At 46.7% G+C, this 15,102-nt stretch overlaps 1 protein-coding gene across 1 annotated transcript; it reads left to right on the top strand.

Annotated features, from left to right (window-relative positions):
• The first annotated feature begins 2,399 nt into the window (after positions 1-2,399).
• SOX2 (SRY-box transcription factor 2) lies at positions 2,400-4,566 on the top strand. The gene has a single exon (XM_055418721.2). It carries the CDS (start codon positions 2,530-2,532, stop codon positions 3,490-3,492), a length of 963 nt encoding a protein of 320 aa, XP_055274696.1. The 5' UTR covers positions 2,400-2,529; the 3' UTR covers positions 3,493-4,566.
• Positions 4,567-15,102: the final 10,536 nt, after the last annotated feature.

The raw sequence follows: 15,102 nt of genomic DNA, 5'->3' as shown, positions 1-15,102 counted from the left end.
TTTTCGAACTAGCATCATCCTTTCCCGGATTCCTGATAACTAAAACTAATCATAACTTAAGTGCTAATAAGAGCAATTGCAGGGGTAGGAGAGGCTGATTGGAAATAATAATTTACTAGAAAAGTCTGCAACTTTTCCACAACTTTTCTGGGTTTCCAGTGAGCAGACTTATCTTGAGTTTGACTAGAACAGAAAAGCCTGGGAAGGCAGGGATCGGGAAGCTGGAGCGGTGCGGCGGGGTGGGGGGGTGGGGTGTGGGTAGGTTATGGGAAGAAGGTTAGTAAGGAACAAAACAATGCACAGTTTTGTAAAGATAATAAATGGAACGTGGCCGACAGATACTATTCAGTACATTTTCTTTGGGTGAGTAAGGGTAGATCAGGGGAGGAGGGAGGCGGAGAGAGTGTTACAGAAGAAAGAAAATAAGCAACCCTGATGGTTTAAGCCCTTTATAAAGAAGAAATGGCATCAGGTTTTTTTTTTTTTTATCTCCTCCCGCCCCCCCCCCGCCAACCCCCGCCACTACCACCCCACCCCGCTTTGTAGTCAAGTGCATTTTAGCCACAAAGATCCCAACAAGAGAGTGGAAGGAAACTTAGACGGGGCTTTGTTTGACTCCGTGTAGCGACAACAAGAGAAACAAAACTACCTATTTGTAACGGACGTGCTGCCATTGCTCTGCGCATTGAGCGCCTACCTATTGAAATCTTTACGTCGGGACAATGGGAGAGCGGCTAAAATTACCCTCTTGGGTCCTGGGAGGGCAGGATTCCTGGTCCCCTACTCCCGCCCCCATCCCATCCTCCTCCAGCCCGGGCCTGGCCGGGTTCGCTCCCTTCTCCAGCCCAGGTCGCCTTCCTCTTGCCTTGCCTGGCCTGCACCTGTGCCTGGAGAGCACCACCCCGCCTCCCTGCCCCCTTCGAGGGCAGCCCAGACCCAGGCGATGCGGCCACCGCGGTAGAAGTCAGTGGTGGAAATGCCAGGACTGGTTCTGCTGGAGTCCTGGGAACTCTGCGTGGGAGGGAGTTTGTGACTGCGGCTCAAAAGCCACCTCCAAGCAGTGCCCGGGGATGCCAGGAAGTTGAGACTACCCTCCCCCATAGCCCGCACTTCTCAGGGCCCTTCTGTTGATCTTCTTCCCCCAGCCCCCCTTTGGAACCCCGCTCCACTGAGATCCCTCCTTGGGGCGGGGGTGGGGTGGGGCGGGGAGCTCAGGAGAATGGGGAGAGAGGACGAGCGTCCCCTTTTGCACCGACTGAGGGAGGAAGACGGGTGGGAGCTGCGGCTGGGCGAGGACCAAGCTGTGGTTTCCTGCCCCGCGGGCTGAGCTGGGCCGGGAAGAGGGTGGACTCGGCTGCTCACACAGGCCCGGTTTGACCTCAGCTCTGGAGGCAGCCGCACAGTCGGAGCAGGCTTTATTTAAAAAAGAAAGAAAGAAAGAGAGCACATTACGTGGAAGCAAGAAGGTTTTGAGGACAGAACTTCTTGTCTGGACAGTGTGAGAAGGGGGCGAGCGAGTGTCGGTGCCCGTGGAGCGAGGCGGGCGAGCGGAGAAGCCAGCTTAGGGAGAAGCGCTGGAGCGGCTGGAGTTGGGGAAAGTGTGTGGAGGAGCGGGAGAACAATAACACACCAACTCCAGCACGGCTGGTTTCCCGAAATATTAGTGGGACAGTCTCACTGAGCCACCTTCTCTGCCCTGCCCCACCTCCCCCCATCTCAGCTTCTCGCGCCCCGCTCCTCATTTCAGCAGCCCGGACCAAAAGAGTAAATTAAAGATTAAGTTTAAAGAAGAAAATATCGTAGTCTTTGGGCTGTTTACCCACTTCCTCCGAAAAGGCGTGTGGCGTGACCTGTTGCTGCGAGAGGGGATACAAAGGTTTCTCAGTGGCTGGCAGGCAGGCTGTGGGAGCCGCCTCCCCCTCCCTCCTCCCCGCGCCTCCCCCCGCCTCCCCCGCGCGGCCGGCGGCGCGGCAGGCCCCGCCCCCTTTCATGCAAAACCCGCCGGCGAGGCCGGGCTCGAGTGGAGGAGCCGCCGCGCGCTGATTGGTCGCTGGAAACCCATTTATTCCCTGACAGCCCCCGTCACATGGATGGTTGTCTATTAACTTGTTCAAAAAAGTATCAGGAGTTGTCAAGGCAGAGAAGAGAGTGTTTGCAAAAGGGGGAAAGTAGTTTGCTGCCTCTTTAAGACTAGGACTGAGAGAAAGAAGAAGAGGGAGAAAGAAAGGGAGAGAAGTTTGAGCCCCAGGCTTAAGCCTTTCCAAAAAATAATAATAACAATCATCGGCTGCGGCTGGATCGGCCAGAAGAGGAGGGAAGCGCTTTTTTGATCCTGATTCCAGTTTGCCTCTCTCTTTCTTTTCTTCCCCCAAATTATTCTTCGCCTGATTTTCCTCGCGGAGCCCTGCGCTCCCGACACCCCCGCCCGCCTCCCCTCCTCCTCTCCCCCCCGCCCGCGGGCCCCCCAAAGTCCCGGCCGGGCCGAGGGTCGGCGGCCGCCGGCGGGCCGGGCCCGCGCACAGCGCCCGCATGTACAACATGATGGAGACGGAGCTGAAGCCGCCGGGCCCGCAGCAAACTTCGGGGGGCGGCGGCGGCGGCGGCGGCAACTCCACCGCGGCGGCGGCGGGCGGCAACCAGAAGAACAGTCCGGACCGCGTCAAGCGGCCCATGAACGCCTTCATGGTGTGGTCCCGCGGGCAGCGGCGCAAGATGGCCCAAGAGAACCCTAAGATGCACAACTCGGAGATCAGCAAGCGCTTGGGAGCCGAGTGGAAACTTTTGTCGGAGACGGAGAAGCGGCCGTTCATCGACGAGGCCAAGCGGCTGCGAGCGCTGCACATGAAGGAGCACCCGGATTATAAATACCGGCCCCGGCGGAAAACCAAGACGCTCATGAAGAAGGATAAGTACACACTGCCCGGAGGGCTGCTTGCCCCGGGCGGCAACAGCATGGCGAGCGGGGTCGGGGTGGGCGCCGGCCTCGGCGCGGGCGTGAACCAGCGCATGGACAGCTACGCGCACATGAACGGTTGGAGCAACGGCAGCTACAGCATGATGCAGGACCAGCTGGGCTACCCGCAGCACCCGGGCCTCAACGCGCACGGCGCCGCTCAGATGCAGCCCATGCACCGCTACGACGTGAGCGCCCTGCAGTACAACTCTATGACCAGCTCGCAGACCTACATGAACGGCTCGCCCACCTACAGCATGTCCTATTCTCAGCAGGGCACCCCTGGCATGGCGCTTGGCTCCATGGGCTCGGTGGTGAAGTCCGAGGCCAGCTCCAGCCCCCCCGTGGTTACCTCTTCTTCCCACTCCAGGGCGCCCTGCCAAGCCGGCGACCTCCGGGACATGATCAGCATGTACCTCCCCGGCGCCGAGGTACCGGAGCCCGCCGCCCCCAGCAGACTTCACATGTCCCAGCACTACCAGAGCGGCCCGGTGCCCGGCACGGCCATTAACGGCACACTGCCCCTCTCACATATGTGAGGGCCGGACGGTGAACTGGAGGGGGCGGGGGAGACATTTTCAAAGAAAAAGAGGGAAATGGAGGACAGCAAGAAACAGCATGGAGAAAAACCTGGTACGCTCAAAACAAAACAAAACCATCCACAGCAAATGACAGCTGCAAAAGAAAATGCCAATCCCATCCACACTCACGCAAAAACCGCGATGCCGGCAAGAAAACTTTTATGAGAGATCCTGGACTTCTTTTGGGGGGACTATTTTTGTACAGAGAAAACCTGGGGTGGGCGAGGTGGGGAGGGTGAGGGAATGGACCTTGTATAGATCTGGAGGAAAGAAAACTACGCAAAACTTTTTAAAAGTTCTAGTGATACGGTAGGAGCTTTGCAGAAAGTTTGCAAAAGTCTTTACCAATAATACTTAGAGCTAGTCTCCAAGCGACGAAAAAAAATGTTTTAATATTTGCAAGCAACTTTTGTACAGTATTTATCGAGATAAACATGGCAATCAAAATGTCCATTGTTTATAAGCTGAGAATTTGCCAATATTTTTCAAGGAGAGGCTTCTGGCTGAATTTTTATTCTGCAGCTGAAATTTAGGACAGTTGCAAACGTGCAAAGAAGAAAATTAACCAGATTGGGCATTTTAATTGTTTAAAAATTGTACAAAAGGGAAAAATTAGAATAAGTACTGGCAAAACCATATCCGTGGTCTCTAAAGGGGCAAAAGTTTTAGATTGTACTAAATTTTTTTAACTTAACTGTTAAAAGCAAAAATGGCCATGCAGGTTGACATCGTTGGTAATTTATAATAGTTTTTTGTTTCCCAACTTTCCATTTTGTTCAGATAAAAAACCAACATGAAATTACTGTGTTTGAAATATTTTCTTATGGTTTGTAATATTTCTGTAAATTTATTGTGATATTTTAAGGTTTTCCCACTTTTAGTTTCCGTAGTTGTATTTTAAAGATTCGGCTCTGTATTATTGAATCAGTCTGCCGAGAATCCATGTATATATTTGAACTAATACCATCCTTATAACAGGTACATTTTCAACTTAAGTTTTTACTCCATTATGCACAGTTTGAGATAAATAAATTTTTGAAATATGGACACTGAAATTATGCTTGAGTCTTTCATTTATTTGGATAGCATTGTGATTATAACCCAGCTCCTCCGGGAATATACTGTGCTCAGCCAAGAAAGCAGAGTACCTAAAACCTTGGTATTCTAGTTCAGTAGCATGTGCTAATGTTAACAGCAACAAATAAATGGCTGGATGATTAATTGAATAAGTACTCTCGAAAAAATGGAAATGCTTATGTCATTTCCAAAACAGAAACTAGGGACATATATTGTAAATCTACCCCCTCCTTTTCTAAGCAGCATGAATAAGCATGATGGGGACTTAAACTGATTTATGCCACTTGTTGCCAGAAAGGAGTCAATTCTGAAAAATTTCATGTAGCTTAGCAGATGGGGTATTGAGCCAAATCAGAACCAGGTTGGCTGGTTTTGTTTTCGTTTTCTTCACAGCACAATGGCCCTTTGGAAACGTGGTTATAGGGGGAAATGATGCTTCTTGTATAGGAATAATTGCAAACTAGACAAGCAAAGTGCTCATCTGCTGGGTGGGTGTTTGGATTACTCTGGCCCTGCTATTGTCTGAGAAGAAACAAGTGGTTTGCTTCTTTGTTCCATCACTTCATAAACTTTCTTCTCTACATTTTCCTGTTTAGGGACGAGGGAAAGCAAAGAGCGTCTTGCAAAAACTCCCCGACTTATCACAGCTATTTATTATTATTATTATTTATTATTTTTTTCCTCTCTCTCCCTCCACGAATTCCATTTCTTAAATTGACAGCGCGGGTCCAAGCCTGTAGCCCCAAATCGGATAATCTCTGCAGCTGATAACAAGCAAAAGAGAAGCCAGGCAACAGCCATATTAAAGAAGAAAACAATCAACTCTGAGGTAGATATTTTACTTTGTCCGGTCTAATCACATTTAGAGATGATTGTGCTTTTGATCTGTTAACCATGTTTTACTAGAGTAGTAGAGAAGCAGGGGGAGGGGGAAAGGGGTGGAGAAACAAGATTGGATTTGTTGTTTTCTTTTGCCCTAGGAAAGGTAAAGAAAGACTGTAGCTATCCTCAGTGGGAGCGGAAAAGTTGGGGAATCGCCACGGTCTTTGAATTAGCTATGTTTCTGCTTCGCAGCGAACCCGCGCGCTTTGGCGCAGTCAGAGAATCTGTAAGACCGACTCGGGGACTTTTCTTTTATTCACGACTTAACGTCGCTCATCTTCCCCTGCCGAAGGGGACCAGGAACCTAGAGCCCTGCCTTAGGAGCGTGGGTTTCCTTCCTACAATTTCAAGGGCTTGTTGTGTGAACTTGCCACAACTTTGGAGAAGTTGGAATCCAGCTGCGCCTTTCACCCTTGAGTAAAGTATCGGCTGCAGCCACTAAATTAGTTCATCCCGTTGGTTTGCATCTTCTCGTTTTCCAAGAAAGTATTTCTCTCTCGTGGTGTTGTTAATGTTAGTTCTGGGCTCAGCTGGGGATATCCTCATATTTTCTCTTTTTATTTCATATGGATTGCTTTATGTGTTGGTTTTTTACTTTATTCCCCTTTTTCATCTTCATTTTTAGGGTAATATTGTACTGGGAAAGACAATTATTATGCCAGTTCCCAATTCTAAGTGAGGCATTTCCCCCCCTAATTAATGCAGAGACTCTAAAAGAATTTCCCCTGGCCTGGCCAGCCATTGTAATGCATATACAGATTATTCACGTGGTAATGAGCACATTCGCCAGTTCTTGCTCACACATACGAATAAAAGAAACTTTGAATAAAGATCCAAATGATCTTGCGGGGGGGTGGGGAGAATATTCCCGGAATTTGAGCCAATCAACTATATAGAGTGTATATATTTGAAAAAAAAGAACATATATTAGAAATATGTATTGGGGTTTAGAGTAATTGCACTGCACTAACCTCTCTGTTTAAAAAGCCCCACAGGATCAGACTAAAAAAGAAAAAAGCTTACTGGCAAAATGCTCAGATTCAAATATTTTGCAAGAGGGAAGAGAGTGATATTGTGGGAAGTTGAACTAGTTTTGAATGACTGTTACTGTCTGCATGAAAGGAGAATACTCGCGTTCTCCCTCCTAATCCTCCATATGTCCTGACCAATGAATGGAAAAACATTGTGTTTGCAAATATAAATTCTTTTGATAAACTGCATTTGAGGAAAATGATGCATATTTCATCACTCATTGGATTGGGTTAAACAGTTCCCCAACATGTGTAGTATCATGGTTAGATCGATATTGAACATATGATATTTTAATTATAACATGATTTCCAAGAAGGGGGTAAACCCATAAGCTTGCCTAGAGATGATTATCTCTCAGTGCTAAAGTTGTTGAGTGTTCAGTTCCTTCCTTGGGATATTATCCTGCTCACTAAAACCATTCAATTTGCAGTGAAAGGGGTGAATTTAATGTTTTGCTAACCTTAAACACAGACTAGAAATGGGCAAAAGGATGAGATTATAGTTTGTTCTCTCTGCAATTTTTTTCTCTCCCTGCATCCCCTCCCATACTTTAAATAAAGAGTGTTAAAATATTTTGCTGAGCTGTAGTAGATTAGCAAGGTTTCTTGCCAATGCTGGGAAGCCGGTATTACAGATGGTCCCAGGGGAAAATGGCTCACATTAACCACTAAATGAATATTTGACAAGGGCTCATTCGGAGGTATTATTACTATAAACGTGTCCCTACTGGACTTTTCAAGGGTCAAAGAGCAACGCTTCAATTAATTATTTAGTCTGCTAGTAGATTTGGTTGTAATAGCTGTACTTATTTCTAGAACCGACACATTCTTACAGTAGGAAATCTCAGGAGAATCTTCTCCATCAGCAGTGCCTTGAATTGAAATACACACAGAGCCCTGGCATTCTAAAGCCGACTTTTTCATGAAACCTTTTCCTGGAATGGGAGTATGTGTATTAAGGGGGAGAGGGGTTATATTCTCTTTTTCTATTTTATTTACTGGTTTTGGGTTTCAAAGGAAGAAAATGAGAACATAATAGGTTGTCTTAATTTCTGCATCATGTCTGGCACAGTCTTTTAGGGCCTTGAAATTTGGAGAGAGAGGGGAGATTTATTTATAACCTTTGCCTTTTCTAAGTGGAGATGCCACAGAATTTCAGAAACTCAAGCAGGTTCTGAATTTAGAAAGGATACAGATTCCCATTTGCCAGTAAAATTCGGGTTTTAAAATGGAAGACTCTGTAGATTGAGTACTGAGTTCTAGTAGTCTCACAGTAAATTGGGGTACAAGATAATCCCTCCTCCTCTCTCTACCTATTGGGTATGAACATTTCCAGGTGTCGTGGGGGGTGAATGTTCCACTTCTGCCCTGTCATAAGTTCCTCTGAGACTCCAGGTAAAATGGGAAGAGAATGATTTTGAGAGTAAGATTCTTTCACAATAATATAAGGTGAATGAATAAGAGATAAGCTGCAAGGGGTGGGGGAATGGGATGCAGTAATTACAAACCCAATTCATTCAGCTTTTCAGAACTTTTGTTGTGGGCGCTCCATTGACGGGTTTTGAGTTGCCACTTTTCTCACATTATAAAGAACTGATCAGCACCTCAGGAGGACAAGAAATACCGTTTAACTGCATAGTGATGGGGTCTTCATTTAGAACCCTTACAAGAAGAAAATTAAACAGTGCCTTTGTGTGCACAAGGTTTACTTTTGAATTGCTAACAGTTTATAGCTAACTGCCCTGAGATTGAAGTTTGATTGTGGTTTGATTCCCTGATATGTGGCATTGTTAATTAATTTATTTGTTGTAATTAAAAGATTTTTAAATATCCTTCCCCTCTGCTTTTATTTCTTGCTTTTGGAGAATTTTGCAAAACAGGTTCTTTCTTATATTTTGCTTTGGAAGGAATTTTCTTTGCCAAGAGCTTTAGCAGAGGCCTGAGTTAACATTTTCCTGAACTTCCTTTCCACCCACCCTCCCAATATTGCCTTAAAATAATTTGCATCTCACTGTTTTTTATACTGCCTTTCCTTGCTCTCAGAGCAAAGGCTGTTTTCAGGACAACCAAGTGAGGTTGGGGGTAGGGTTGATTGATTTATTTTTGTTGCTTTTTTTTTTTTTTTGGACCGAATTTGGAAGATGGCTGCATGGATTTCCTTAGGGACCTCCTCAATGAGGTGAATCCCTTAAAGTTAGGAGAAGAGGGAGAAACTCTTGACCTTTACTATGAAAATATGGATTAAAGTCCAAAGGGACTCAGCTTCCAGAGTTCTAGAGTAAGCAAATGTGGAAAGAGCTTTCCAAAGATAAGGAAATTGCCCAAACCAGAGAACTGGTTTAGTGTCTTTCATAGTTATTTTCTATTTAAAAACTTTCCTGGAAATATGACCTCTGATATCACCCAGAGAGACGTTGTAACATCACTCCCTTCTGACGATGCTGTCCAGTTTTACAATTTTTGTTTTCAATTTTTTATGTTTTGCTTATGTGGCCTTTAGGAAATTATAGATTTGACTTTCTTATTTTAACGAAGAGACTTCTTTTTGGGAGAGTGGGTTCCTAAGACAAGGCCAAGATTTCCCACGGTGGAGAGCTCTCTTTCTGTATGCGAGTCCGAGGGATTTTATTTTGTATTTTGGTGTAATGGTAGTATTTCTTATTCCTTGAGCGGTGCACTCAGTTTCTGTTAAAAGCAAATAGGACGTCCTCTCTTTTCAGGATCAAAGATATTTGTTACTTTTGGGATTTTGGACTTGAGAGGCTTGCTCTACTTTGCAAAGTGCCAGGTGATGCAAAAGCTCCAAGGAGTCACTCGTTTCATTACCCTCGTCTGCCTTTATGTACAGATGAAATCTGCAGTATTAGTAAAGATTTCAGCGCTTTGAACTACCTTCTGTCTCCCTTCCCGTGCGGGGCGCGACTCCGGGCTAGGAACGCGCGGGCCTCCCACCGTCTGCCCCAGGGAGCGCGCCGCGCCCAGCGCTGGGAACGGATGCGCGGGCAGATCGAAGCAGAGGCGGCCAAGCGCCGGGCCGAGGCCCTGACGTCACCGCGGCCGTGGCCGCGGCCCCCATTGGGCTCCCTGAAAAGGTGCTGCGTGGGGCTCGAGTCCTCTCCGCGCGGACCCTGCCCAAACTGCCCGATTTCCTCTATAGGTCCTGGGCCGTGCCCGCGTCGGGCAAGTCGCGGTCTCCCGAGGTGTTGAGAGCTCTCGCCCCTCCAGAGTGCTCTAGCTCCTGTACCCCAGCCCTCTCCACGTTGACATCGTGACGCCAAAGACGGCTCTAGACTCTAGACTTCTCAAATCAGAGGCTCACTGACTCAAGTTCTGCCTTCCTCTTGCCTCTTAACCCAGACCCTTATTTTTAAGGTGTTTTTTGTCCCTGTTTGGCGCCGAGGCTCAGCATGAGTTATCTTGATCTTAGCCTTCCCAATGCCAGAGGCTGCGGATAGACATGGCTGTGGGATGCTACAGGAGCTATGTGGGCTCCCGGGAATATTGCCCCCCCGTTCTAGGATCAGAGAAGGTGGGGATGGGAGGATGCAGACCTCTCTTTCCCGTCTATAAAATAGGGATAATATATAGTTACCCCGCAGAAGATGAGTACAAAGTCACTGACGCTAAACAGAATTGATAGCTATTACTTTTCTTACTGCCCAATGGTGATAGGGAAGGCAAAAGAGTCTCATTTAGACTTCAGAGATCAATACAGACATTTGGGTTCTTCCTCAGCTTGTTGGTCTTTGGCGATGAAATTAGCCTTGTTCGGACCACCCTTCTCCCTTTTCCAGTGCCCTTCCTGGCTTTAGGGTTCGCCTAGCAAACTTGCTACCCCTGGGCATCTTTCTGAAGGGAGGGATACAGGCATTCCTGGCAGGAGCCGCCCCCACCCATAAAAGGCAGAAAAAATAATTACTGTATTAAGAGGAGCAGCAAATTCTTCCCGAGGGTTCTTATCGCTGGCGGCCAGACCAGTAACAGGACTGCGCCCCCACCCCCACCTCGTGACGTCAGGGTCTGCAGGCCCTCCGGGATGAGATGATTCGTTTGAGCGTCCCAGAAAGGACCATCGGAACACTTGCAGGGCGAGGCCAGGGGAGCTGGCCCCCTTCCCCAGCACCCAGCTCCAGCTTTTGAAGTCTCAGAGGCTCTCCCCATCAGCACAACCAAACACAGCGATAGCAGAGTCTTCACTATACATGCAGTCAGGCACAGGACAACTATCTCCATCACCTTGGCACTCTATATATTTTTATATACATATATATATATTTATCAATTTACATATATGTAAAGAACAATATTTATAGTTTTTTGGTTTGCTAACTGGAGTTTGTTGTGAGGTCTGAATGAGTTGATTTTGATTTACGTGTGTTTTGGGATGATCAAAAAATTACGCTAAACACCTTTACAAAGTACACCACATCCTTATTTTATTTGGCGCTGTGTAAGTTTCACTGGTGGTTGGAGAACTGGACTCCCAAAAGTTTTCCGGTTCCGATATGAAGAGGTGATTAGGACAGTTGCTTCTGGCTTGCCATTGCTATGCCATTTCCATTTTCTCTTTCCTTCTCCATCCTAATAATTTGTGTAGCTTGTAATAATCTTTTTTTAGAATCAAAAAAGTATTGCTGAGAGAACTCCTTGGAACAGTGATTTAAACTGTAAATAAGAATGACATTTGGTCTGTGCACTCCATGTGAAATGGATAAAATTATGTGTTAGGTGAAAGCACCTCTGCATTTCTCAAGTTTTATTTACAACCCAATGTAATTCATTGAATGCCCTTGCAACAGGAAGGATTGCAGGGTCTTATATTGGTTAGACTAATGATTTGCTGAGAATTAGCCAATATTTCACAGTCAGTTTAGTATCAGCTTACATCCAGGCTGATTTGACTATCACATGTAACTCAATTCTGGGTTATTGCATAATATTACAGTTTAATCAGTCTGAAATACTAACTGGCAAAGTTGTGTTTCCTTCTGCTCAAAGTGCTCTTCCCTTTCTTTGTTCCCCCCTTACTCCCACCTCCAAGGAAAATCTCATAAACTCAAGTTTGCCTTGTGAGAGTTTGTTTACTCCAACTTCTGTTAAACTAGACTAACACTCTCATCAGCTTTCTAAACACTCTCTCATCAGCTTTGTAAAATGGTGCAAAAACATCTTGGAGTCTAAGATGGCAAAATAAACCTGAGCATATGGGAGGAAGACTTCATTGTTAGAAAATTGATTTAAATGTTTAACTCACACTTCAGCCTCGATGCCTCCCTTACTGCCCTCTCTCACTTTGCTCACTGCCCACGCCTGGCTCTTGGGTACCTCACCTCTATTAGCAAGTTGGTTCACCAGCATAAATTATGAATGCATTTCCAGCCACCCTTCTGAAGATAAATTAGGGGCTTTTCTCTTTTGCAAATTTCTACTTTCCTTCCCATTAAAACTTCTCCGTGAGCCATGCTGCAGTGACTTTTTGCAAACTTACTACACTGGTGTAAAATATGGAGGTATGTTTTCAATAGGAAAAATCAGGTAATCTTTTCTCAAGAAGCCTTGCACGTTAAGGATACAAAATATTTCATGGTTAGTTGTGTGAGCTTCCAAATTAGCTGCATATAAAGTATTTTAAGATTTTTTTGGCTGTCACTGGCTGGCAATACTCATTTTGTGTGTGTGTGTTGGTTTGAAAAGCAGGAAGAAATGTAATGAATTGAGTGCTGTCAGAGATGTCTTCTGTTTGAACAATCTGCGATGGGCTGAATGGCAGAGACTCCCTCATCCAGTGCAGGTGCAGTAGAGCTGGGGAAGGGGGGGAGGGGGGGCTCCCTCTGTTCAGTCAAAAAGCACCATTCTCCACAATAGACCACACACTGACAGCCAGCGTGACATCAACTCACACTTTCATACTTTTCCCCCCATCCATAGTTCTGAGTTCACAAAGTGGCCATACAGTAGCCTTGGTTAGGTTCCTTTAATGAACATTTTTGTGGCTCCATGACCAACATTGAAATCTGCTGAGCCCTGGGAGGAACAAATAGATTTTTAATCGAGAGTTCCAAATCAAAACGTAAAACCATAGATTTTTAAAGTTAAGCTGGTCTCTCCACTCTCTCCCAATACCCATGCCCACAACAGCCAACCCCCCTCCCCCAGATGATCTGAAAACTCTTGAATTAAAAGTTCTTCTAAGATTCACTAGGTTCCAAGACGCTGTTTTCTGATATCTGGAGAGAGAGAGACACCAAACAGGAAGGGAGAGAAGGCACGAATTTGGGGTGTTTATTTAAATTTAAAAGAACCTCTAGTATTTTATTATGCTTCGTAAGAGGGTTAATCCTTCAAATGAACGGACATTAATCTGGTGGAGTGGAGTCTGTCCCCTTTTAAATTGGTTTTACTGGGAGATAGAGAAGGGGGTTAGGAAAGGCAGCAACTGTTCCAAAACTCTCGACAAAGATGCGACCACCCTTTGGCTGCCCCGCCGCTGAAGGGCCGGACCTTCCGAAGATTTCATTTTTACATTTGTTTAAACTCAGGCCTCGGTGCCTCAAGTTTTAAATGGAATTATTCAAGGAGGGTTCTCTACTAGAGAAATTCTTCTCGTCCATCCCTTCTTGCCACTACCCCCACGCGGTTCCTACTCTTCTCCGCCCCCAACCTCAACCCCCCACCCCCCACGCACTGCTTAATCTGGGATCCAAGAGTTTGGTGGAAAGAGGGAGGGGCAAGAAAAGGACTGTGCGGACCAGGAAGGTTCCCCCAGCGCCGCCGCCGCGCGGGGCCAGATTCCATGGCCCTGCCACTGGCTGATTTCCCTCTGTGCCCGGACTTGCTGAAGCATCGCGCCGAGGAAAATTGCTCCCCTGTTTGCTTATTTAAAAACCATGTAACCGTATACATTTTTAATCGCGGCAACAAAAATATCAACTTTCTAGCCCTTGGAGCAAAACCCTTATCATTCGCCTGAACATTGTTCAGTGGAGTGGGGGCAGGAATAGGCAGACTCCCAGGGCCGAAGTCACAGGCTTACCCAACACTCGCCTACGGCGTGAAGCGTGAAGGCAAGGAGTCGGGAGTCCGAGGATTTGGTGAGCAGGGTAAATAAGGACCAAGTTCTCTAAAACCTCAAGTAACACAGAAGAGATGTATCTTACCATCTCCGTGGCGCCCTTTGCTTGGGACTGCAACGAGTTCCCGATGACCTGCGATAAGTATGCCTACGGCGCCTACTAAAGTCTGGGCCTCGGAGGAGAGGCGTCTCCCTCCCCTCGACCCGCTGCCCGCCACCACTTGATAACTGCCGCGTCTTCCGGCAGGTACACACCCACAATTAATCTTTCTTATTAAAGCCTCCATTCTGTACCCAAGGGGCGACTCAAACCTATTTAGATTTCCTTGGTTGGCTGCACAAATTTAAGTGGGCAAAGAGTTATAAACCTAATAACAGAGGGCGAGAGAGAGTGATTTGAGTAGAGAAGACGCAAAGATCCACTAGGGGTGTAAGGATGCTGCGGGCCTTGCCCGCCCCAGGCCCCCGCCTCCGGTTGCACTCTAGTCTCTGGGAAAGGCAGCGAACCTCCCGCGCACACACCGCACGCAACCTCCGTACACACACCTTCATCGCTCACAGGTACACTTGCCCTGAGATTGCCTCTTCCGGATTTCTTATAAACCCCTCCCAGAAAGGAGGAATTTTCAGAGCATCCCAAACCAGGGAGTTCCCAGAGAACCAGGGAAGATCTGCACTGTTTGGGATTAATTGAGAATAATTAACACTGGAGACCGTTAATCACCACTTTGCTGCTCTCTCCCTCCTTTCGGGTCTGCGGCGACTGCCTCTATCGCTCCGGCTGCCGGCGCGGGTGGGTTCGCTGGTGAAAGTGAAGACGTCGCGGTAGCTGTCACCCAGTTCGGCTGTACTTTTTTAAACGCCCGCATATTGTTTGATTACTAATTCGAGTTAATATGATCTTTATGGCAACATAACAGTGGATAATTGGCCTTTTTTTCTGAACAACAATGTAAATCACAATCGCTTTATTATTTAATAACGTCAAACGCTTCGTTGGATTGGCCCCGACCGAGAAGACCTTTTCTTTCTAGACAGTGTTGTGGAGGAAGAACAATGAAGATCTAATTGTGGAGATTTCATAAGTTGGCTCCCGTAAATGAACAGCTTAGATATGGAAGTTCCAGCAGATGTGGGCACTACTTGCCGTAGACACTCTACCCCCACCCCCCAATGCACTAAGCCCAAACACTCTATTGGAGGTTTTTTGTGGTGGTGGTGGTGGTCCTCAGATCCTAGCAACCACCCAAATCTTCCAGTAGCAATTAGAGCTTTTATCGGGCTTGCTCTTCAGCCCTTTATATTGCCGATTTAGCATTAAGGCATTGAGTCCACATACCAAATTAGCGCAACTCCCCAAGAGCCACAACCACTAATGCGCCCCTTCGGTTACTTTGGTTGTTGGACACGGAGAGCACGGACTCGGCTTTTAAAAAAAAACAAACCTTGTTTTGTTTTGATTTGATTTTTAAAACGGCTTCACCAACGCAGTGTCTTGGAATATAC

Source organism: Moschus berezovskii, chromosome 1 (genome assembly GCF_049115385.1).
Source record: "Moschus berezovskii isolate FMDL1 chromosome 1, NW_MosBer_1.0, whole genome shotgun sequence".
Lineage (NCBI taxonomy): Eukaryota > Metazoa > Chordata > Mammalia > Artiodactyla > Moschidae > Moschus > Moschus berezovskii.
Note: the sequence above shows the minus strand (reverse complement) of the source record. Positions and strands in the feature narration are given on the sequence as shown.